This window comes from Benincasa hispida, chromosome 5 (assembly GCF_027475165.1).
Source record: "Benincasa hispida cultivar pf3 chromosome 5, pf3_genome.v1.1, whole genome shotgun sequence".
Classification (NCBI taxonomy): domain Eukaryota; kingdom Viridiplantae; phylum Streptophyta; class Magnoliopsida; order Cucurbitales; family Cucurbitaceae; genus Benincasa; species Benincasa hispida.
The window spans coordinates 66720452-66746893 of record NC_143482.1 but is presented as its reverse complement, the minus strand read 5'-3'; the positions used below and the strand labels follow the sequence as shown (position 1 = coordinate 66746893).

Genomic DNA, 26442 nt, shown 5'->3' with positions numbered 1-26442 from the left:
TATGGATGCTATCTAGACGCTGCATAACATCTCATAATGCACCTAAATTTTCTGTTTTTTTTTCCTCTTTTAATTTGAAAGTATAGAATTAAAATCAACAAAAACTGAAGGTGAATAATAAAGTAAAAGCGAGAGTATTAGGGACCAAAATAATGAAAAGGTTTTTTAAAACCTCACGTGAGATTCACATGCGAATGTCATGACTAGCTCAATTAAACCAAAAATCAGAAACATACTTCATCAGGTTTAAAGTGTGAGAAAGCGAGTGAAGAGAGAGAGAGAGAGAGAGAGAGAGAGAGAATCACTTTTTTCTCTCTCCCATTTCGCTCCCAAAAGCAAATTTCAACGGCGAAGAAGAACCAAACTCAACTCCGCTAATGGAGGAGGAGAATACGGCCCCGACGACATCAACGACGCAATGCCGCCGCCGCACCGGACCTCCTAAACCTCCAACGTCTTCCAACAAACGCCTCCTCTTGATCTTCCTCTCCTTCTCTTTTCTATGGACCTTCGCCGCCGGAGCTTTCGACTACGCCGACGCTCTGTCCAAGAGTCTCCTCTACTTCGAGTCTCAGCGATCAGGGAGGCTTCCGTACAACCAGCGCGTCAACTGGCGAGACCATTCCGGCCTCACCGACGGTCTTGAACAAGGAGTCAGTTCCTCGAAATTTTCAATGGCTGCTCTGTTTTCGTTTTCTATTAGCTTAACTTTTGGTAATCGTTCCGTGTTACAGGTTGATTTAGTCGGAGGATACTACGACGCCGGTGATCATGTGAAGTTCGGCCTCCCAATGGCCTTCACGATAACGATGCTATCGTGGAGCGTGATTGAGTACCGACAAGAAATTGAAGCTGCTGGAGAATTAGAGCACGCTCTCGAGGCGATAAAATGGGGAACGGATTATTTCATCAAAGCACACACTAGCCCCAATGTGCTATGGGCAGAGGTGAATCTCATATTCTCATTCTCAATTTATCATAATTTCGCTACCATCGCCACTAATCGAATCACATTGCTTCATAAACATCAATTCACAGGTCGGAGATGGAGATACAGATCATTACTGCTGGCAGAGACCGGAGGACATGACGACGTCACGGCAAGCATACAAAATCGACGGGAAGAAGCCAGGGTCAGATCTAGCCGGAGAGACGGCGGCAGCGATGGCAGCGGCGTCGATCGTGTTCAGAAAAACGAACTCACATTATTCACACCTGCTGCTCCATCACGCGCAACAGGTAACAGAAATTGAACAGAAATTAGTTGAGAGAGAGGAAGTTTAAATTAATTAATTAATTAATTAATTGAAAAGAACTGATGATTGTGATGTTGAATATTGGTGTGAAGTTGTTTGAATTTGGGGATAAATTCAGAGGGAAATATGATGCAAGTGTGGGAACAGTGAAGAGTTACTACGCGTCGGTGAGTGGGTATAAAGATGAACTGCTGTGGGCTGCGCTGTGGCTGTTTGAAGCCACCGACAATCGACAGTATTTGGAGTACGTCGTTAACAAGGCTCACTGCTTCGGTGGCATTGGCTGGGCCATTTCTGAATTCAGCTGGGACGTTAAGTATGCTGGCGTCCAACTCATGGCCTCCAAGGTAACTAAATTTCACTCATCATTATTGTTGTCTTGCTCTCTATCTATTCATTTGAATATGGTTCAACTAGTTAAAACATTATTAGAAAATTATTAGAAATTTGATTCTATATACCCGATTTTCACTCGAATAATACCCATTAATATCTATACTTTTATTATGTGGTGTGTTTTTATTGATAGTTTTTGTTGCATTATGAAGTGGACCCAAATAGTATTGATGTGTGTTGACATGTATTTTTATTTCTTCATAACGGGTGATGAATTTTCGAGACTGTGTGGATATAAAAGTTTGGTAGGATTTAAGTTTTTATTTCTAATTCTCTCCTATACCTTTAAACTTGATTAAGTTCGATCCATCTAGTTTAGAAATCTCGAATCTTAGAGTAGATATATCTATCTTTGTGTATCTTACTTTTATTAAAAAAAATTGAAGTGAGACAATTCGAGTTTGAAATTCACTTTTAAGTATTTTTTTCCTAATCTAAAGTTTGGAGGTAAAACATAGGGATTGGAGGAGATTATGTATTTGATTGACTGTTAAAAGATGGAGTGATAAATGGGAAAAGGGGAAGGAAGGGAAAATGTGTCACACTGTCACCGTTTAACAAGCTTTTTTTTTTTTTTGACGTCAGAGATGGAGTGGCCCTTAATTAAAGGACCCATTGGGACACCAAGGGTAGAGTTTTAGAGTTGGAGTCATGTTGGATGGAGCACAAAGCCACGTGCATCCTATACCATACCAATTAATTCCCCTTCTACCTACTCAAACCTTGCCACGTGTCTCTTTTAATTTCCAATTAATTTGTATTTCTTTGGTGGCACCTATCTTTGTACATCCCAAAAGATTATCCAATAAAATTTAGACATGTGGCAAATAATTTTTTTAAAAATATATTTGATTTAACATGTTTTCTTTGTATGTAAGAAAGGAGATGCACATAGTTAAGTAAAATTTAGACGGCACCTAATCATTGTTCTTTTGAACCCCTACTGCTCCAACCAATTAACCAAACCAACCTATTTCATTCCCCTCCTATTTGGTCCTTATGTTTTTTTATTACTTTAGGTGTCTTTCATTTTAGTCCCTACCATTTAAAATTTTTCAATTTAATCCTTTGTGCTTTCAATTCCACATTTGTTGGAGGATTAAATTCTTAATCTATGAAATTATAATAAATGTTTTATGCACCTACTTCCTACTATTTTGCTATTTTTCAACTATATATATTGTTGATGATATAAATTTAGCTTTAGAATTAGTCAATCTAAATAAAAAAAGAGTAACTTTTATGTTTATCTTTTAGAAATCTTGAGGGAACATTAGAAACCCTTTTCTTGTTTGATGGGATTAATTGATAATAAAAACTGTCAAAATATAAAAAAGTAAATTGAAAAATTATGAAGTAACAAAACTAAATGAAAAAAGAAAGTAGTTAAATTACTAGTCTCTCAACTCTGAACTATGTATCTATTTGGTTCATGAATTTTTAAAAGTATCTAATAAATCATATACTTTTAATTGTGTATTCAATAAATTCTTAAAAAATTTAACTTTTCTTTTAAAGAAAATTCAGTTGATCTATTATAGATAAATTTATTAAATTTATAATTTTGAAGTTTTAGAGATTAAATGGATATTATTGTTAAATTAGATGAATTAAACCACTAAAATCAAGTTTGATAGTACAAATTTTGGCAATTTGAGCCAAATCAGTAATTTGACTCTTATTGGCCATTTCGTCTGTTGTGTTGTAGTTGCTAATGCAGGGGAGGCATAACAATAACAACGAGCAAGCAAAAATCCTGAAGCAATACCAATCCAAAGCAGAGTATTACCTCTGCACTATCCTCAACAAGAACAACGCCAGCAACGTCGACCGAACGCCGGCTGGCCTTTTATTTATCCGTCAATGGAACAACATGCAATACGTTTCTACAGCCTCATTTCTTCTCACCGTCTACTCCGACTACCTCCGCCGATCCAACAACCGTCTCAACTGCCACACCGGCCCCGTCGATCCTGACCACCTTTTCGCCTTTGCAAAACAACAAACAGATTACATTCTCGGTTCCAACCCTATGAACATGAGCTACTTCGTCGGATTTGGCCCCAAGTTTCCGACTAGAGTTCATCACAGAGGAGCCTCGATTGTGTCGTACAGAGAAAACAAAGCCTTCATCGGCTGCACTCAGGGCTACGACAATTGGTATGGCAAGGGCGATCCGAACCCAAACGTCGTCGTTGGGGCGGTGGTCGGCGGCCCTGATTGCCAGGACAATTTTTCCGATGAGAGAGGGAATTACATGCAGACTGAGGCCTGCACTTATAATACGGCGCCGTTGGTCGGCGTTTTTGCCAAATTGTCGCAGTTTGAAGCTTCGGATGCGGGTCGAACCCGAGGCGACCAGCTCCTACATGCTTCATATTGAAACAAAACAAGTAAGATTTTATATTTAATATAAATTATAAATATGTGTGGGGGGGGAATTTGGGATTTCAAAATTTCTATGAAATTTGGAAAAGAAAAGGGGGAAAAAAAAGAAAAGAAAATGTTGATTGGGAGGCTGAATTTAAGGAGTTGTAGCCCCAGCTTTTTCTTTTTGTGTAGCTTCATTTAATTTTGTATAATTTTATATATAGTAATTACTAAAAAGGTAAAGTTCCACATCTCGTGGCTTTCTTCTGGCTTTCCCATCTTTTTCTTCTCTTTACCTTAGGCGTTGTGTATTTTAATAATACATTTCATTTATTCCTTTCTTTCGTATATTGAAAAATAAAAAGGTCGTTTCTACCCTTTGTATCTATATTGAAATGGGGCATTTCCAAAAGTTTGAAAAAATGAAAATTAATTGGAATTTAGAAAACTAGCAATACTCTTTAATTTTGCAAAAGTAGACCCACGTAGAAGAAAACTAAAGTCTTGTAAACTCCGATGAACACGAAACCTAAACAATGATATCACATTAACATATTCTTTGTTAGATAATGTAATTCAAATTAAATTTACTTTACGTTTGTTTGGTTGAGATTTGCCTACTATTTGAATTGTGTTATTAGATTTACTTTTGGTCATTACGTACTTAATTTGATAGACCATTGGTAGACATAAAATTTATTATGAGTGTAATATGTAACGTGAATATTGATATATCAAATAATGTACATAGTTACGTGTTTGATTTCTCTTATTGAAGTGAGTTGTATTATTTATATCTTTTATAATGGAATGTGATCTATACCGTTTTTATACTTCAAAATCGAAATAGCTAAAAAAAAGAATGATTCTTTTTTTTTTTTTTTTTTAAATTTTTTTTTAGCATATTTGCAAATATTACAAATATTTTAGTTACTCATCATAGATTCTCAATTGAAGTTCAACCAAATTAAAAACAGATAAACGATCTATAGGCACTATAATATAAAACTGTCAGCCACAAGATCTAATTTCTCTAGACTTAGACAAAATCAATTTTGCAAGGAGTAGAATGAGGCAAAGGAAGTGGACCTATCAAGCCTTCCTTTGTATTATTCACCAACACATCACATTTCACAGTAACTTCATAATAACCAATTTTGATGGCTCCAAGTTTCCATTTGACTCTTCCCATCAACACCACTCTCACCCAAATCTCATTCCCACTTCTCACTAGCTCATTCGCCACCTCCTCTGTCACTGGCACCGTTGCACCGTTGCACCGCCGAGCGTCGGCGATATCTCCACGATGCTTTTCTTTTCATTAATCAATGGAGACAACATTATCTTTGGCGTTATTTGTTGGTCCTTATACAACACCATCCCAATTAAGTCATCATAGTAAATAGAAATATGCTTGTTGGTGTTCCTTGTAACGATGGTGAATTCCATTATTGTCAACAACTGCGACTTTCGTCGCACGATCAACTTGCTTATGTCGGCCTCGACCACCAAGAACTCAGGGTTCTTTGGGCGGTAGGCAAGCCAGAGAGCCAAAGCCATAACGACGATCACTAGAATAAAATTGGAACATAATTACATATGGAGCCATGTACTATGACTTTTATGCGGTGTACTTCGTTCACCTTAGTGTTAACATTATGTTCTCGATGTTGTTCTTGCTCACTTCTGATCATGTTTTTTTTTTTTTTTTTTTCTTTTTTTTAATTCAACATATGGAGTAAAGGATTCAAATTCTTAGGTTGGAAAAAAACAAAAAACAATCCTCTTTAAATAGAGCAAAAGAATTAGTTATATATGGAAATAATTAAGAATCAATGCTTTTGGATAAAATGGAATGGAAAGTTGGGGGAAAATAGAAAAAAAAAAGGGGAGATATTTTATTTAATTTTTATTGTTTTTATTATATTATTATTTGGATGGGAGGGGTGTAATAAGAAAATTATAGAAATTGCATTTTTAGTTTATCGAGTTAGAAAATAAAATACTTTTTTCCTTACCAAAAAAAAAAAAAGAGGAAAAAGAAAAAAAGAAAAGGTTTATGTTAATACTTGAGATTATGGGTAGTATTCCTAATACTAATTAATAATAATATAATTATTATCAGAAAATGTCGTGTGTATATATATATATATATATATATATATATATATATATATATATTTACAAATCTACTTTTGGCATGGTAAAATATCTTCAAATTTATTCACTTGTAATATATTATTGGATATAGTTGCATTATTATTTTAATTTAAAATATTTTAGATTCTTTCCTAATCTATATGCTTTAATAAATCACAACATTTTTCATATTTATGGTCAAAATTTATCACGATTTGCTAAGTTTATTACATATTTACTTTTCAAAAAAATTGTTTATTATATATTTATAAATATTTTAGATTATTTCCTAATCTGTAGATGCTAACTTTTTTCCACGAATTTTTACAAATAATAATAATAATAATAATAATAATAATAATAATAATAATAATAATAATAATAAAAATTCTACGTATTTATCTAGATTAATAAATCATAATACTCAGTAAAACAATTTAAAAAGTTATTAAATGCCAAATTTCTTGTAGCGTGCATTAATACCACATTTTTTATTATTTAATAAACGAATTTTGGGAGTGTTTGGCTCACCAACATAAGTTGAGTTGAGTTGGTATTACAACTCATTGTTTGACCCATTAACTTTAAATGTTGGTGGAGTTGAGTTAGTATATTTTACCAACTCACCTCAACTCTCCCTTCTTCCCATATTTTCAATGGCTCCACCCATTGACCATTGTCACACTCTGAGAACTAACTCCGGACTCTGACAACCACGTCTGATGACAACTCCAGGCTTCGACAACCACCTCTGATGACAACTCCGGTGACCAACTCCGAGCTCCGCCAACCACCTCCTGACGAAATTCGAACTTTGACAACCACCTTCGATTACAGCTCCGACGACCAACCTTGAGCTACGACAACCTTCGCGTTACCAACTCCGACAACCACCTCCGGTGACCCAACTTTGATGGCCGCTTTCCTGCTACCAACTCCAATGACCAATTGACACTATCAACAAACTCCAATGACCAACTCCAACAACTATCTTCATAGGTTTCAACTGTAGGATTGTATCAATAGTAGCGGAAGCACAAAGATCATCTAAGCACTCAAATTCACTAATTTTGGCAAAATATAAACCATGTTTTTGTAGAAACAAGTGAGTTTCAAGACATACCTCTTGTAGAACTTCTTCAAAACTTATTCACCAGCTGCTATCTTCTCCAAATCTTGTTGTAGACCACCTCAAGATCTTCTCCACTATTCTATTGGTGTTCTAGATTGAGTTATGAAACTCAAAACAAGCTTGAATCAAAGGTAGAAGGAGAAATGCTCACTGCAGAAAATCAGCTGAAGAACTCTTTCTTCAAACCCTTTCTTCAAACCAAATTTTCTCTCAAAATCTCTATAGATTGCAGGCCCGATTTTCACTCCAATCTTTTCCTTATATTGTAGCTCAACATACAAAGAAAAGAGCTGCATGAGTTGTAACTCATGCTTGGAGAAGACAAGGCAAAGATATTGCTTCTTGTGTGAGCTACTTCAAAAGATGGATAATAGAAAATCTTCATTTTCCATTTAAGTGTTTTGTTTTGTTTTCCTTTTTAAATTTTATCTCAAAAAATCAAAATTTGATTTTATTAAATTTATTTTGATTTTTAAAAAAATGAAAATTTTAATTAATTTCATAAATTAATTATTAAATAAAACTTAATTAATTTAATATCAAATATTAAATTAATTTTAGCACATATCCATCTTTATATATTTAAATATATAACATTTCCTATTCTGTTTAAATCTAAAGTTAAACATATAATTATATCTCATATAATTACTAATTCCCTTAATTCTATTTTGAACGTTTCAAATTAATTTATCATGCTATTCTAGAGCTAGTCCGTTATGAGCTAGTAGGGGGACCTCGCGGACCTATAGATCATGAGTTCTAACGATCCGAGATTAATTGGCTAAACTCATTAGACCAAATTAATCCCCATTCGTTAACTAATGGGTCATTCCACTAAAATCCATAGTTGCACTCCCTAGATATATTATGTCCACATGATTTAACCATAATCAGCAAGTCGACCCTTCATAGGTTGTTCGTAATAACGATTGGGTCAAATATCTATTTTACCCCGAGATTACGTCTTATTCCTTAAGTCCATCCTCTAATGAATAACTGGTTTGTGATCCAATCACTAAACCAAACTCTCTCAGTCCAGTGAGAGGGTGAGACCCCTTGTTCAAGACTTGGATTCAGTATTTGAGAGAACAACCTTTCTCCTATCCCTAAATTGGGTAGGCGTGAACTCCGTCTTGCACCTTATGTCCCCAACTATCTATTCGGTCTTACCCTAAAATGGGAGTCTTATTTCTCCGACTACAAATTTCGATGATCACCTTTGAGCGAGCAACTCCGACGACCAACTTGAGGCTTCGGCAACAACCTTCGGCAACAACCTTTGACGACAAACTCCAACAACCAACTATAATACCACCTTAATGCGACTAACTTCAGGCCCTGACAGTCAACTTCGACTACAATCTCTAGCGAAAATCATCTTCGATGATCAACTTTGATGATCACTATCACTCGACCAATTCTGAGATTCAAAAACCACCTCCAATGACAAACTTCAACAACCAATTCCAATATACCTTCATGTGACCAACTTTAGGCTCCGACAACTACTTTCTACTACAAACTCCAGCAAAAATAATATTCGATAATAAACTTCGACAACCACTTTCAATTACTATAAGACCGATGACTGTTAAAGTATGTTGTAAGGTTGTTGATTATATACAAAAAAAATATTATTTTGTCTACATTAAATGCAATATTTATACGTAATGAATTTACATATCAAATTAGTGTTAAGAATATTTAAATGAAAAATATGTATGTAGTTGAAAAGTATGTAACATATAACAAAAAAAAAAAAAAAAAAAAAACCATAAAATGAAAAAATAATTTCTTGGAATATTTTCTAGCAAAAAATAGTGAAAAAATGGAAATTTGTTCTCTGATGAACTTCCAAATTTAGAGGAAATGAAAGTGAAATTGTTGAAGAAATGTGGTGACATTCCATTGACTATTATGATGATAGGGGAGATTTAATTAAAAATTTAATGACATAGTAAAACTATATTGCAACAATAGGAAGAAGAAGAAAAAGAAGAAAGATGATAATGAAATTCATGGAAAAAAGTTAGTTAGAATCAAAAGTTTTGATTTCGCTTTAGTTTCTCATTTTATTTAATCATATTTATACAAGAAATATGATGAGTTAATTGTTGTTCATTGCCCAAAAAAGAAAGAAAGAAAGAAGAAAAGTTTTAAAAATTAAAAGAAAAAAATTGCAATCCATATTTTATTCAAACAAAGATGGGTAGAATTATTGAATAAAAAAGTTTCAAAACAAAGATAATAATCATAAAAGCATATTATTTAGAGTTCAAAAAAACTGCAAACATATGAATTCAACTCTGCATCCAAAATACAAACATATGAACTCAGACCAAATAACTTTGCACCCTAAACACAGACATATGAACACAGATATATGAACTCTACAGACATCCTACCTCAACTCAGCACCCTAAACATTGATTTTGTGTTATATTATTCAAACATGTGATAAAATGGTTAATAGTTGTGTTGTGTGGTATATTTGTCTGATTATCCCAAAAATTACATGTGAAAATGGAGATTAATGGCAAAAAAACATGTATGTTAGCAAATAGATGGTATGTGTGAGATGGTAAAATTTAAAGCTACCCACTCAAATATAATTTAAAAAATAAGACATCAATTACCTATTAATGGATTGAAATTTTCAACCTTACCATTATTGAATTCTATAAAAATTTCATCCACTGGTAGATTCAATATTCTTTCTCCAACTTACGCAAAATAAATAAAAATAATGCTAATTTTCTCCAACAATCATATAATTTACCTTGTTAACAAATTTTCTTTTATTATTATACTTACAATATTTTCCATGATTGGGCCAATCATTTGATGAAGTTCTATATTGGGCCAATCATGGGCTATTTTAGTGACAGTCCATTGAGAACTTGACCCAATGATACAATAAAAACAAAATTGAAAATAATGATACAAAAAGAGTGATATTTCATATTTGAGGGAGAATAGTTATTTTATCTATATTTTCTTGAATTAACAACTCAACCTTTTTTATATATATAAAAAAAGTATAAATTGAGGGTGAGGATGGTCATTTGAGACCTCTTGGTTCGTTCTCAATACATATGAGTGTCAGTTGAGTTACACTATTGTTAAACTCAACTTAATATCATATTTATCGAGCTTTGTTTTCAAAAGGGCCAACGGAATACAATTGATTAAAACTTGCATATTCATTCTTCACTCACATTTATAGTGTAAGCTCTATCTTATATGTCATGACTCATTAAACATAAAGTAGATTCTGTTTTTTTTTTTCTTTCCTTTTTTCTTTCTTTCTATTTTTTTAGGTAGCCATTGGAAAAGTTAGGATTTCAACTTATTAATTACTAAGTTAGGTTAGAATTGACGTTTCAAATTTCTTATATACATACACACATTTGATATGATAAAATTTGAAGTTAGACATAAATATGCTAATAACTTATTAGTTATAAGACCTAGTTTGATAATTATTAAACTTTTTTCTTTTTTTAAAAATTATGATTGTTTTCTTACCATTATGATAGTTTCTCATCTTTCTTAATTAAAGAATTGAATTCCTAGCCAAATTTTAGAGGAAAAAACTCATTTTTAATTAGTTTTCAAAACTTGATTTGATTTTTGAAAATAAGATAACAAACAAAAAAATCAAATAGGTAGAATTAATCTTTATAAGTTTTTTTTTTTTAGTAAAATCAAGAACCAAATGATTATTGACTTATGTCGAGATTTGTCTATCAATGATCTAAATTTCATGCAATCTAAAATTTGAAATTAAGAATGTATAATCTTTTGCTTGTGTCACTTTCTCGTACTTGTATTCAACTAATCGAATACAATAGTGCTTTCACACGTTAAAGCTCTTTCTCCTTCATTTTTTTGTTCGTTTTGCTCTCTCACTCATGCTCGTATTTGCAACTTAAGGAAACTATTGACAAATAGGTTGTGACATCAACAAAAGATTATCCTTTCTTGTTTTCAAAATCCCGATAAAACGATATTTTAAACGTGAAATTTGAGTGATATCAATGCAAAAATCTCTAGAATGTTCCCCTCATAGTCACTTCTTCAACCCCTCTTTTAGTTGTTCAATTTCTCCCATCTCCGTAACGGTCACTTCCTCACTTTCCCTCTTAAACCCCCCTTTTCTCCTCTCTCTAAAACCCCCGATCTCCAAATCTCTCTCTCTCTTTCTCTCTAAAATGCCAAACAATTTCTCCCTCTTTCTCCTCATTCTTCTCATTCCCTGCACCGCCGCGGATCCCCGGCGGCCGTCCATCAGAGATCAGAGCGGCGTGGCCACGGAGCTCTGGTGCGTGGCCAAGAACAACGCCGACGACGCCTCTCTGCAATCCGCCCTCGACTGGGCCTGCGGCGCCGGCGGTGCCGACTGTTCCCCAATCCAACCCGGCGGTGCCTGCTACGACGCCGCCGACGTCCAGAACATGGCCTCCTTCGCCTTCAACGATTACTTCCGCAAACACGGCATGACCGATGACAGTTGCTTCTTCCAAAACTCCGCCGCTATGACCTCCTTAAACCCTAGTATGTTTCTTCTTCACTCCGATCTCTAAAATTCTTGCTCGAAGTCTCTTATTTAATTCCAAGAAACTTTCCAGATCTGTAAAGTAGAATGCTGAATTTGAATTTGTGTTCTGATTTCGATCTTGCTTGCTTTTCAGGCTACGGAAATTGCAGATTCCCATCCAGGTAAAGATCTGTAAATCAAGAAATTAATGGTGGAAATCACCATCCATCAACGGATCTACAAACATTTTCTTTTAGTGAAATTTAATTGGATTGATTTTGTCTCATTTTATGGCGCAGTGTGTTGAGAAATGGGAATTTCTCAAGCCAAACAACATCGGTAGGGTTGGGGCCGAGTGAAGACATAAGCGGGTCGAGTCGAAATTCGGCTCGGGCATGGGCTTGGCCCATGGTAATCGGGTATTTGTTTTTGAGAATTATGTTCCAATTTCAAAGAGGAAACTTGTTGTTCATCTAGTTTTTTTGTGTATTTGATTAATTGATCATCTCTGATTTGTGAATTGTGGATGGGGGTGTGTATTAGAAATTCCAATTTTGCTTTTTTATTGAGCAAATATTGGTTATTACATCTCTCAAATCAATGCCTTTAAACTATCAATTTTGGGTCTAATTGGTTAAGGCCAATAAGTTAATAACATGTTTACAAAATTGAAAATTCAAGGGTTTATTTTTCTTATTTTAAATAGTTCAATAGGGATAAGCGAATTCGAACTACAAACCTTGTGATTATCAATACATTCGTATGTCAATTGAATTAGGTTTGGTTTGGTAAAAATTCAAGCTCTTTATTGAAAACAAATTTGAAAGTTTAGAAAGTTATTATAACATCTTAAAGTTGGATAATCCAAATACAACATTTTAAAGTTTGATATTCATTTTTTAAAGTAAAATATAGATTTGGGGATTCGAACAACATACCTCATGATCAACTATCTTATAGGTTAATTGAGCTATGTTTGCTTCATTCGGTTTTGGTTTTTAGTTCTTAAAAATTGTGCTTGTTTGTCCGTTTCAATTTTTTTTAAAACTATAATGGAAGCATGTAGAAGACTATTGAGGGTATTTGATAATTTTTAAAAAGTGTATAAATTAGGGAGGAATTAACCATTAAATATTAAAAAATCATTTGTCTAAAATTTAGTTTCAAGTGTTTCTCCTAAACCATTTTACTTCATAAACTCATTTTTTAAAAACTATTTTGAGTGACTGACAAATATTCAACTTTTTACCAAATGACACATTTTCAAAATTAATACTTAGAAACAAACCATAAGTATAAATCTTGATGATAAATTGACCAAATAGAACGTAACTAGTGTTTACAAATATAATTGTATTATAAAAAGAATAAAAAGGTGAAATTTATCCAATTAAAATACGTATCTATAATAAATTTAATTATATTTATTATAATAGCAAAAAAAAGAATAATAATAATAACAATAAATCCGAGTTATTTGAAAATGAAATTCAACTGCCTTAGCCGAAGAGTTTGAGAATCAAAGTTCACATGGGAAGGAAAGATGCTTATAAATATTAAAATTAGAGTCTACAAACACAAAAGTCTTCCTAACCTATTTCAAAACAGTTTTTTTTTCCCTTTTATTTTTTATTTTTTATTCTTTTATTATAATAAAAAATTGACCATCTTCTTTTTGTATTATAATCAATATACATTGTACATGCTAAAGTTAACATAACTCAATGATACTTAAAACATGTTTGGGAGTGATTATAAGATAGTTAAAATCATTTTTATCATTTTTATTTTTAACCCTTTTAAAACTTATTTGATGATATGAAAATTACATTTTAAAGTATAAAATTTAATATTAAATTAATTTTAGATGATTAAAAGATTATTTCAGAGTGATTTTTTTGAACGATTTTAAAATTACTCTCAAAACACATGCATTTAATATGTATTTCGAAGAAAAAAAACTCACTTCACCAAATAAAACAAAGTTTTCATGCCTAACTTTACAATCAGATTAATAATTTTACCGGACACTAAAAAAATTAAAAATCATTGTACAATAACGTAAATTCATACCAGCTCAACATAATTACATACTTTTTTTCACTCTATGAAATTTTAACCCAAAAAATATTTCGTGGTATGGTTACTTTTTTCTTTTTTACTACTATTATTATTTGAAATGATGAAAGGGGAAAAATATAACTCAATAAAAAAAAAAAAATAATAATAATAGCTTTACATTGATATTTACTGGCTTTCCAAGTCTTGAACGTCGTCGTTTCTACTTTGTCGTACACAAGGTTGAATCCTTCGCGAAGACCTTTCTCTACTTAGAATCCGTCTAAACGAACTCAATCGGGAGCTTGACCCACCACCGCCCTCCGCCACCGCTGCCGCCGGAGCCTCCCGAGGTTCCGGCAGGATCATCGGCGCCGCCTCCGTCCGACAAATCGGACACGTGGAATGCGAGCCAAACCATTTATCAATACATTCCAAATGGAAAACATGTTTACAATTCGGCAAAATTCTCGCCGTCTCGCCGTCCTCGATACCACTTAAGCACACGGCACACTCCACGGCGGCGCCCGAGGGATCTGGATTCTCCGATTGGTGCTTGAAAACGATGACCGGCATCGACGCCATAACCAAGGGGTCGAGCCCGGACCGAGACGGCGGCAGGGGAGGGTCGCCGGAGTCGACGAGGGCGAGGATTCCGAGGCGGCGGAGGACGGCCTGCCGCCGTGCTTGGCGGCGGAGGGCATAACGGGCGTAAATGTGAAGAGCAATGACGAGAAGGACGACGAGAGAAAGGGAAATGATGGCGGTGAGCATGATTTTGTTGTTTAAATCATATGGGTTCCGGTGAGGATGGGCGGGGCCGAAAAATATGTAGCCGTCGCCGTCGTCGAACGACGGATTGGCGGAGGAGGACATGGCCTCTGGTTTTAGTGAGAGAGAAAAAGATGAATTTGTTTGAGGGATCTTGAAGAATTTATTGGTAATATAGTGAAATTATTGTTTTAAAAAGAAATGTTTATTTTTCGTTGAGAAAAGAAAATTGTGTTTTGAATGTTGTGTGAAAGAGAAGATTGAAAAAAGGATATGAAATTTCTCGAGGAAGAAATAAGCAAACAGCCAAAGATGGATCAAGATTTGTGTTTCTATTTTTTTCAATTAAGTTGACTGTTGAATGTTGACTTCTTCTCTTGCCCAATTTTTCTCTTACGTTTTTGTTTTTTTTAATGTCTAAGATGTAATTAATGGGTCAAATTAACCATTTGATTTCCTACCTCCTTTTAATGTAATGTTTATGATTTGAATTTAGTTTGTAAATAAGAAGTTTATGTTGAAAATTTAGGTTAAATCTATAGCCAAGTAAGAGAAGTACATTCATCCATAAAATTGAGAGAACTCCTAAAAATGAAAGTTATGTTAAAGGATTATTTTTAAAAAGATTATTTATAGCATTATTTCAAATGATCAAAGTCTCTATTTTCTCTTTAAATTTGGAGTTCAAAAATCTTTAATGATAGAATGTGAGGCATGTTATAAAATTAAAGGAATTTTGTACATGATTTGTGAAATTGAATCAAAGTAAAACGTTAAGAGGTTTAGGTGAAAAGGCTTAGGGGGTATTTGGGAGGTTATTTACAGTAAATACTATTTTTGTATTTCTCAATTAACTACAGTCAATACTATTTTATTTTTATTATTTGTTATAATGTTTACTATTTCTTTATCAAATTAAAATAATTTACATCTTAAACACATACTATTCTAACCTAAATTAAAATAATTTACACCCCAAACACAAACTATAATAACCCAATTATAAAAACCTAGGATTATAATAACGAACTCATTGCCTCAAACGCTCACTTAGAGTTGACATAAAATAGGAACATAAGTGATCACAAGACCAAAAATGAACCTAGAGGAGAGACTAGGCCTAACAAATTACCTAATGGACATGTTCCACACATGTCTCAACTAAAAACGTCACCATGAGAACTAAATGAGCTTAGTGGAAGGTGCTCAACTAAGGCTAAGGCTGAGCCTAGCAAAATGGTAAACAAGACACAACCTTCACATTCCCGGCCTAGGTAGTCAAAGGGTTCTCCTAATGTAGTTTCAAAGCTCTTTTGGGATAACTTAGGTCATCTGCTTCCTATAAGCACATCATTATAACTCTAAGGAAAACAAGTCCATTCTCCACTTCCAAATCCTTAATTTGTTGTACTTATTTGCTCTCTTATTTAAGCATGCATCGGAGTATTATAAATATCACAAATCACATTTTTTCTTATTGCCACGTAAAGCTCAAACCATTTTTCCTAATTTTGGCACTAATGTAAAACAAAATTCTAAGGATAAATTGATTAATGTAAAGGTAATTCATACAAAAATTTAGATGAACTATACATGTTACAAAATTGACAAATAAGGAATATAGAAAACGTAACAAAGAATAGAGAATCGATACACAAATTTATGTGATATACTAATAGTGTGTTAGTTATGTCCACGGAGCAGAGAGAACAATTTTGTTAGAGAGAATATTGTAAATTAGAGAATGAAATGGTGTCTTTAGGGTTAGAGAGTTTATATCGTGCACTTCTCTAAACTCTAGGATCATAATTGTAAATAACCATAAATAATTAAATAACACCACATACGAATTTAACTTAGGTTTTGAGCGCAACTGCTCCCGTACTCCCACCAAGGTGTACCGTCTTTGGACCTCGGCTCACTGACTGGTCAGTGAGATCCCATATTAAATCGTTTGAAGCGTTAAATAATAAATTTAAGGCATTCCAACCATACTATTTTAGCAAAAAAGGTGTGTGTTAGGTTTGAGGAGTGGTAGGTAAAGAAACAAAATAGGAGGGGTCGGAAAAACCAAAATGAATTATATATATAATTTCAACTATGGGATCAAAAGCTTTATTCTTCGTTACATCCCATTTGCCTTTCTTTTTTGTTATCTTTTTCTCTTTCCCTATCGGAGAATTCTCATTTGGCTTTTAAAAACAAGAAACTCCAAAGTCGAAACTCGTTTTATTTCAAATGTCCCAATTACGTACATATGTTAATCAACGCTAAAAAAACAACATCAATAAATAAATAAGTATGTAAGTCAAATAAGATAATTAATTTCATTTGTCCATTTGCTGTATTTTTTCTTTTAATTTTAAAACACGCTTTTGAAACTTAGGGTACAGGCATGTTTAAAATCGTCAACATGATTTTCAAGCTAAATATCTCGTTTCAAGGTTTTTTTGTTTTGTTTTTTTTTTCTTCTTAAATTTTAATTTGATCCTTATTAAATTTTAGTTACTTATATTTTAGAAATTTAACGTTGAAAAATATTTAAATTGGTGAGCAAACATAGGTGAAAATATATTTATCGTACTAGTAAAAATTTCAAGAAGAAATTAAGTTGTTAGATAGTATAATGTTTAATTTAACTTTTTCCATCAACTTAAATTTTTAGGTAATCGATGATCTCATATGTTCAGATAAGGAAGAATGGTTTTTTTTCCGATAAATTTTTAAGAATTTTACAGACTTTTCAACAGTTATTCTTTCGAAAAGTATATCTCCTTTTCCAGTTTTTGTATAACTAACTTACTAATTATAGGTTAAATGTAAGCTAATGTTCCAAATAGAATGAATAATTAAAAAATAATTCAAAAGAAAAATTATATTGAGGTCACGTCTATCAATTCATATTGACGTAATGGAATTCTATTGATAGATCAATCATAATGAGCCACAATCGAAAACGAAATTGAATTATTTTTTTTTAATTATATTTACTTAAAATTATGAATATGTCATATTTACTATTACATTTATCTCTACCGTTACCTTATATAATCAAACGATAATGATAATAACGGTAACAATATTGACATTAATAATAACAGCTGAAGTAATTTTCAAATGTGATTAGATTAAATATCATTCGCTTGTCATTTAGTTTACGTTTTTTTATTATATATTTGGAAGTGAGAGTCCCAGATGGTGGATACTAAACACAAATAAACACCAAATACAATCAAATGGGTCCTACTTTTTAAAGTACCATTTATTTATTACGTTTCTCTTAGGATAAACGTGGCTTTGAGTTCGTTAAACAATGAAGACATATATATATAATCACTAAACCATGATCATATTAGCAACAATATTAGTTGATAGCTAAGAAAATCATTTCATTTTTCTTATTTCAATAGATTATTTTTCATAGGAAATGTTTTATTGAAAGTCGTCTCATATATCTCACATATATGATGTCATCTCATCTTTTAAAGTCCTAATTTTCCACTTTTTCATCACAACCCAACCATTAAAGATAGAGCGACATAAAATAAAATAATTATTTTTTCTTCTTCGTCTTTTTTTTTTCTTGCTAAAATCATTAAGTATAGAGTATATATTGAATTAATAAAAAAAAGGCAAAAGAATTGGAAAGAAAATTCGACAATATATCAAATAAACAAATCGCAATTAACAAAGTCTTTTCCCCCCTTATTTATCACGGTTTGAAAAAATTAGAAATCGATTGAAACTTTTGGCCAAGGAAATAAAGTAATATTATTGGTTAGAAATGACTAATCAATTAGTCATTTGCTCGTATATCATAAAATTAGTCAAAGATTTCTAAACGTATTTTTACACTTAATTTAATTTGAAAATATTTTTTCTTTATTTAACTAATTATGAAGCGTTTTCCTATTTAATTTAGATATGAAACGTTTTCTACCTTTAATTTATAAAAACATTTTTGTTGGATTCTTATAAAACGGAAAAATAGTTGTTTTAGTCTTCACGTCTAAGAAAGGTGTTGTGTTAATCTTGGAGAGCAACCGACTTCTGGCGATTGAGAATTGAGGACGCGCCGATTTTGCTTTCAAGACAGTGGATCTTTCACGACACAATAATGATTGAGATTCGAAATTGACGAACTAACAATTTGAAAGAAAAATTAAAGAATATCGATCGATTGCACCTCCATCTTCGATCTCCCTCTCCAGATCAAATCAAGAACATTGGAACCGTCAATGGATCTCACACCATTCTCATCTTTGCAACTGCTTCAAACCAGATTCGAAAATGTTTATCTCATGGTTGACTTCGAATTGAAATCCACATTTGCGATCATCTCAGCCGAGGCGATCAATTTGGAATTTGAATAATCCGAACTGGAGTCTACGTGGATGTTGATTGAGGCAATGATGCATGGCGCTGTTGTTTGAGGAGAAAGCCATCTCTTTGGATGTCGGTGAGGAACTTTGAAATGGAATTATGGATAAGCTTGGATTCAATTATTGAAGAGGTACAAAATTAAGTGGACAATTTCTCTTTTTAACATATAAGCATAATTGAATTATAAACTTGCTTTGTTCTTTATGAATGAATTGTGTTGGGAAGAAATTTTGAGCGATATTATACTTTGATTCTTGTTTTGAGATTAATAAGGGATTATCTAAAATTAAGAGAGACCTTCATAACAAATTAAGAAAAGATAGAAAGTATTAATTTTGGTAAACTAAATTAAGGAAACAGGTGCACTATTAATTTTAAATAATAATAATATTTTGACAAAATCATTCGACTAGAGACATGATTTGAGTAACTTAGAGAGACAACTCAACATATATAGTTTTCACTCTGAGATGAACAAATTAGTGATTAATTTATATTGATTATGTTCTTGTGATAGAATTTTTAGAATATGTGGGTCTTGTAGTATGATATTGAATTTTGTGGTTAACCATCACTGTCAATTTGGATGATGATGCTAGTAATCTTTTACTTGAATTGATTAAGTTTCACATATGTTGAAGATATTTTGATGTGTTAAAAATTTGGTTAAACGTGATAGAGACTTTTTGAACTCTACTTGGGCAATCTTAACATACAATTACAATAATCAAAGATTTTTTTTTATTTTTTATTTTTTTATTTTATTTTATTTTTTAATTTTTTATGTGACCAATTGTCTACAAGCCTCCAGAAAAGTCCAAACCATATGCTCAAAGGCGAGCTCCTATATATAAGGAAATAATTATAATAATCTTTCTAATAATGAATTCACCATTGGTTTTGAGGAAAGACCAACGATACATTAGTTGAAAAATATATAGGGGACTATTTTCTCAAAAAGAAGGAAATATAAAGTAGAAAAATATTCTCATAGTGAGAGCTATTATGTAAGGAAAATTGTGAGGTTTTGCTGTGTGTAATATCCAAACAAGGAAAATAACATTTGCAATACTAGATATTATAGACATTGGAAATTTGGTAAGAAATTATGCATCATTCCATTGTTTGAGGTGTTGACTGTTGATCTGTTGGACTACAATCTCTTTTTGAACTGTTGGGTTGAGTTTACTTTTGATTGGTGAGGTTGGTGTGGCATGCTCTGATCTAGTTAGCTCACGTTAGTGGTGGTTTGTCAGATTGTTCCAAAAATTTATTTTTTACATATGGTATAAAAATTTAGCCATTTTATTTGATTGCTACTTTATAGTATGATATTCAATATAACTTTATTAGTGTATATTTGAATATTTCATGAGTAGTAAACTGTATTATCTTAAATGAGATGCTATTGTGATCTACTTGAGCATGTCTATTAGCATGTTACATGAATGGAAATAATATTCTATGTGTGTTATATTGACAAAGTTTATGCATGATTAAATTATCATGTTTGGCCATTAATTTTCATGAAGTTGAAAAGTATTATTATTACTTTTAAATTGAGTGTGGCTCTATAACATTATTTTGACTATCACCTAGCTTGTTTCTAGTATGAGAATATATAAATTCCATCATTTTTTGTGGAAGGTTGTAGAATTGATGGTAATTTATGATATTGTCTAAGCTATAAAATATGTTGACATTTTATAAGGAATTTTCATGGGTATATAAATTAGAACAACTATCTTTGTTGGTATGAGGTTTTTTGGGGTCAAACCCAAAAGCAAGGCAATGAGGGCTTATGTCCCAAGTAGATACAATATCATACTATTGTGAAGATATTTGGAGAGTTGTTATCTCTAATAAGTAGTATCAGAGCCGTCCCCTAGTTTAGCCACGTTTGATATAAATCCTCGGTGTCGAACAAAGATGTAATGAAGCCTCAAAATAGTCATGATATGATCCATGGTTGAACTCTATTGGGTAGGAAGTATGCTCATGTGAAATGGAGCTTGCCTAGATAAGAGTTAAATGGATGGATGACTACTTGAGGGGAGGTTCGGTTGGTCCTTTGTTCGAGGAGAGGATAACTGGAAATGTGACCAAAGTCCTACTTTGGTTTATTGAGCCTATCGAGGATCTTGGAAAGAGAAAAATAAAATTGAACTTCATGGATTTAGTAGAATTTCTTAAAGGAAACAAAACCTTAATAGCATTAGCATAATACATCAAATGGATGTAAAAAAGTCATTTCTCAATGGTGACCTAGCTTCCAAATAATTGTGTAATTAAAAATTTAATGGTACTATAACAACCCGACTTCTTAAGACAGCTAAAAAGGGGATCGTTACTGCATACATGCATAAATGTTCACATTGAAGGGGAAAAGAAAAAAAAAATAAAATAAAATAACAGGATTTTGGACTGCTTAAATGTATAAAGAATCTAGTTGAACTTTAACTCAAGATTTCAAATCATTTGAATCGGGGTACCCCTTAAACATGAAAATAAAAATTTAAATAAAAAACGAAGGAAAATATTAATTGAGAAAGAAATCTCTAACCCCTAGACTCAGTCAAGGAAGGTTTATGAAAAGAAAACTACAAAAGAAAACATGAGAAGACAATAAATTCAAATGCAGAAGCATTCCTAGTTCCTTTGGCACTGTCACGGATTCCTCTTGTCAGTCGCTCGAATATCCTTGCCCTTACCTGAAAAACATACAAAGATAAATGGTGAGTATAAAATACTCAGTAAGTGATCCCATTACCGGGATCGGGCTATGCATCCACAAGCATAAAATGTTTGGGCCAGTGGGTCAAACAACTATAATTGTTTCTAAAAGACAAACCAAGGAAACAACTTATCTTGCCTCGACATGCATGTCTAATGGCCTGATGGCACACTGTAAAAACATAAAATTAAACATGAAAGTGAACCTGTCAATTCAAAAAATTGTAACATGCAAATGAACCCACCGGCTCATGCATGTCTAGTGGCCTGATGGCTCACCGTCAAGACATGAAATTTGATCCATAGGTCCTATGAAATAAACATGCATCAAGGCGAGACAGTAAATCGCCTCTGCTGGTCTAATCACACATCAAATACAAAATTTTAGTATTGATCCACTGCACAGATCATAACATAACATGGAAGATCAAACATGCTCCTAATACTCATAACTGTCATGCAACAAGTGTACACAAAGACCAAGATCATGCTTCTAAAGTCCATTAATTAACTTGATAAATCTAATCTGGGCTGCCTGGCATGAAGGCATTGGCAATAATAGCACTTACCTCAAATTGGTTATAAAAGTCCACGCAAATAATCTTCTTAAAAAACCCTTGGATAAAAATCGAATAAATCATATGACATTAACCACAAGTTTAGTTTCGCAACTATGACCTCCAAGATTTAAATAAATCCTCAGGGTCTAAGTCCAAAGGATAACTAACCACAACTTACACAAAACTTACCCAACTCCAAAAATTTTCCGTTGAAAAGAATGGTCTTTACTTTGATGAACGATGCCTCTAAAATTCCCAAATCTTGAATCTAAGTTTGAAACCAAAGAGAGGTTATCAATTTAACCCAAAATCAAATGGGTGAATTAAACTCCCCAAAATCCAAGGAAAACAAATCTTACCCAAGATTTTCAAGATTCCGGCAAGAATCTGGGCAGTGGTGGCAGATCGATCGGTGACTGGCGGTAGCGTGCGACTTACCACCAATGGAGGCTGATAGATAGGATAGAGATTGGTGCTGGGCATGGCGAGTGCCAGAACGTTGGTTCGTGGTTGGGCACGACGACAGAAGCAAACGCCTGGGCTTGATGTGATGACAGGAATGGATGGCTGGGTTTCCAAGAGGATGAACGACGCGACTTCTCGGACGTGTGCAGAACGGCGGATATAGGAGGCTGTGCGCTCAACAGAACACGGCGTAGCTGGGTTTCGATGAGGACGAACGACGACTGTTGGTTGGAAAGGGAGGAGAGGAAAATATGCTTATCTTATGTTATGCATTAATCTCCATGCGTCGAAGGTCATGCGTTGGACTAGAGAATATGTAATATGCGTTTAAGCATGTATGCAATGACCATGCGTTCCTATCACAAGTTTTCTTGCTTTCTCGCCAAGTATAACGAGAACGCAAGTTTCTCGGGATGATCCGAGGTCGAACACAGGGACTTGTAACTCAATAATGTTTATGAAGTGATGTGTTTGAGGCGATGAATAAAATTAAAAAGATAGAAGTTAAAGGACTATGCACTACTCCTAAGATATGCATTGATTACAAACTGGATTAATGTCTTAAGCCAAAATGTAATACAATACAGAGATAAGAGGAGAAATAGAAGGTTAGATAAAAATAATCTCTTGCTTTTCATTCGAAATGCGTCAAGGCTGCTGGTGGTGCTGTGGATGGATGGTGAAGAAGTCTCTTTCGAGCTCTATCTCCGGCGAAACTCCGGTCGTCACTCGGAATGGGTTGTGGAGGTGAAAAATCCTCAAAGAGTGTCTGCTCATGCTTTCATCTGTGATCACAAGGATCTGCCTTAAGGCAGAAACTCAGATGTTTTGAAGTGAAGGTCCAAGGTGCTATTTATAGAGCTTAAACGTCGACAACGTAATGATTGCGTTCTGACACATTGCTACCTTTGTTGCGGTATGGGCAATGTTAACATCACCTTATCTTGTTGATACTCTGAAGGTATGCATTCAAGCTTGTTTCTCCTGAAGTGTCAACGCATTCCACCCACTTGGCGATCAATCTTCCATTACGATTATCACTCTGTGGACGCAACATTCCATGTGGCGAACTAGTCTTTATGAACCTTTGCATGCAGTTACTCTTGTGGTAGTCTGAGATCGACGCATGCGGTCAATTCCTGCAATATCTACGAAAATAGATACTTTGATGTGGAATAACGCATGATATAGGGTTAGTGAGGATTTTTGGTGCGGTCGACGCAAGCTCACTTTTCTATATGAATTATTGGTATTATTAACGCATATTCTGCTTGTTAGCCCTCATAATTCTAAGTAAAATGCTACAATGGCTTGTATTTCTACAAGCTATCATACCCCCAAACTTAGGTTCATGCTTGTCCTCAAGCATGTCTTATACTTGGGAAATTCAAAATTTACCCTCTAGCTTTTCCTTTGCGTTGACCAGCTTTTCAAAATATGAATCACTTGCACCTCTAATCTTGGCAGCAACACTCCCCTCAAAATTAGCTACTTCTTCGAAGAGATATTTTCTAAGTTTAATTCTGGCAAGCCTCTGCTAAAAAACTTTGTACTCATTTTAAGAAACTTTGCTTTTAGCTTTTTACAATGCTTTCGTTTAATAAGATTCAAAGCTCTGCGATACATTATTGAATTGGGGCGCTGAACCTGGTTATGCTCTTCGTTTTGGCTTGCCCCCACGTGTGTGATGCGGGCATCCAACTTCGGTTGCGTGCCATATTCAACTCAACCTTGTCTTAATTTAGGTTGCGCTAGACAGAGGAGTTGTTCCCATGCGTTGATTCCAGCCACCTACTTTCGTTTTGGCTTACCTACACGGGTGTCATGCAAAATATCACCTACACGAGTGTCATGCGAAATATCACCTACACGGGTAAGTACCTTTCACAACTTTAACTCTTATCAGCTTGGGTCTCCCCCTTGCACTGACAGTGGAGTTTTTATTATGAACTTTTCTTTCTTTCTTTAATCACTGCAATGTGATGGACGCATTTGCCCGGACCACTGCCACCCCCAAATTTAGAGATTGATCGGGTCTTTGCCAAAAAGCTTAAAACAAACTTGTTTAGGAATGTGGTAAAAGATGTTTGAGTAGAGGTTTGCACATAATAAAACTTATAACTGTCAAACCTTGAAGGAGTTGTTAAGGTGAGGTGAGCCATGTAGTGTTAGTTAGTGGATATAGTGAATTATAAGTGTCATCATGAATGATAATCTTTCAACACAAAAGAAAGAAAACGGTCAAAAGAGAATTTCAGAAGGATAACACATAAAAGATAATAAGAAAAGTGACATAAGCAGAGTATCAATTGCGTTAATACTTAGAACTTATGCGGAGGAAATAGCCATGCGTTGAATGATGGAGAGGATACTTCTTTCGAAACAATGCACCAAAAGTAAATTATTAACGCACTCACACGAAGCGAATGCACATCACATCCAAGAAAGCAGCCGCAAATCCAAAATGGCGACAATCAATTAAATAAACTTAAAGCTAACTGGGAAAGCAAAGTAAAGATAGAGTAGAAGACATCCCTAGAGAAATTAGAGTGAAACCACTGCAAGGAGTCTTTCTTGCAGGAGATTGACTCAACTGCTTAGGTCAAGGAACTTGTTGTCCTGACCATCGGAGCTTCCAACATTTGTTGGCCGCATGTTGGTTGACATGCTTCTAAGACTTCTTCCAGCTTGTGCGACAGATAGCTTTTCTATCTCAGGGTCAATATTGACTTTTAGCGCATCACCTTCACTCAAATATCATTTGCAACTTGGTGTCGCAAGCTATAATACGCCCAAGACTAAAAGGGGTGCCCGCGAAAACACAAAACTTAACAAACTATTAGTTACCAAGTCCCCGGCAACGATGCCAAAAACTTGTTCGTTGGAAAGGGAGGAGAGGAAAATATGCTTGTCTTATGTTATGCATTAATCTCCATGTGTCGGAGGTCATGCGTTGGACTAGAGAATATGTAATACGCGTTTAAGCACGTATGCAATGAACATGCGTTCCTATCACAAGTTTTCTTGATTTCTCGCCAAGTATAACGAGAACGCAAGTTTCTCGGGATGATCCGAGGTCGAACACAGGGACTTGTAACTCAATAATGTTTGTGAAGTGATGTGTTTGAGGCGATGAATAAAATTAAAAAGATAAAAGTTAAAGGACTATGCACTACTCCTACTCCTAACTAAACAGATTGAGCAATGGAAGTTTAACTATGAGAATTGGTAGAGATGCAACAATTGTTAACGCATAATAATGTTCATTATGTTAGGTCGCTCGAGTAATCCCAGCTCGCCACACTAACGCATCACACATCTCTCGGTGGCCAGCCGCATGCCTATATCTCTATAATGCATGGTTGCGTCGAGCATAAGATTGTGCCTATCTCTAGGAACAAGGCTTACTTTGCTTTAGTGTGTTCCACTACTTACCTTCTCGGGCAGTTAGTTGTGGCTAGTCAGCTCATAGACAAGCATTGCGACAGCTCATGGACAAGCGTCGCTTCAGCCTCACACAAAGTGAAGAGGACTAACTCACTATAATCGTGCAACACACACCTCTCAGTGGGTTGCTACATGCATCCCATCTCTAGGTTGTACGATTAAGTATGCGACTATCTTCGATGCTTAACT

The 26442-nt window shown here is 34.0% G+C and overlaps 3 protein-coding genes across 3 annotated transcripts; 2 read left to right on the top strand and 1 right to left on the bottom strand.

The window, feature by feature from the left end:
- Positions 1–232: 232 nt before the first annotated feature.
- Positions 233–4293, top strand: LOC120078777 (endoglucanase 11-like). The gene is made up of 5 exons (XM_039033084.2): positions 233–653; positions 735–947; positions 1039–1239; positions 1349–1603; positions 3361–4293. Exons 1-5 carry the CDS (start codon positions 378–380, stop codon positions 4033–4035), a joined length of 1620 nt encoding a protein of 539 aa, XP_038889012.1. The 5' UTR covers positions 233–377; the 3' UTR covers positions 4036–4293.
- A 7098-nt stretch (positions 4294–11391) lies between these two features.
- Positions 11392–12454, top strand: LOC120069857 (PLASMODESMATA CALLOSE-BINDING PROTEIN 5-like). Its single transcript, XM_039021673.2, has 3 exons — positions 11392–11853; positions 11991–12018; positions 12136–12454. The coding sequence occupies exons 1-3, from the start codon at positions 11511–11513 to the stop codon at positions 12311–12313; spliced, it is 549 nt and encodes a 182-aa protein (XP_038877601.2). The 5' UTR covers positions 11392–11510; the 3' UTR covers positions 12314–12454.
- Positions 12455–13821: 1367 nt separating this feature from the next.
- Positions 13822–15124, bottom strand: LOC120069858 (RING-H2 finger protein ATL40-like). Its single transcript, XM_039021674.2, has one exon. It carries the CDS (start codon positions 14768–14770, stop codon positions 14084–14086), a length of 687 nt encoding a protein of 228 aa, XP_038877602.1. The 5' UTR covers positions 14771–15124; the 3' UTR covers positions 13822–14083.
- Positions 15125–26442: the final 11318 nt, after the last annotated feature.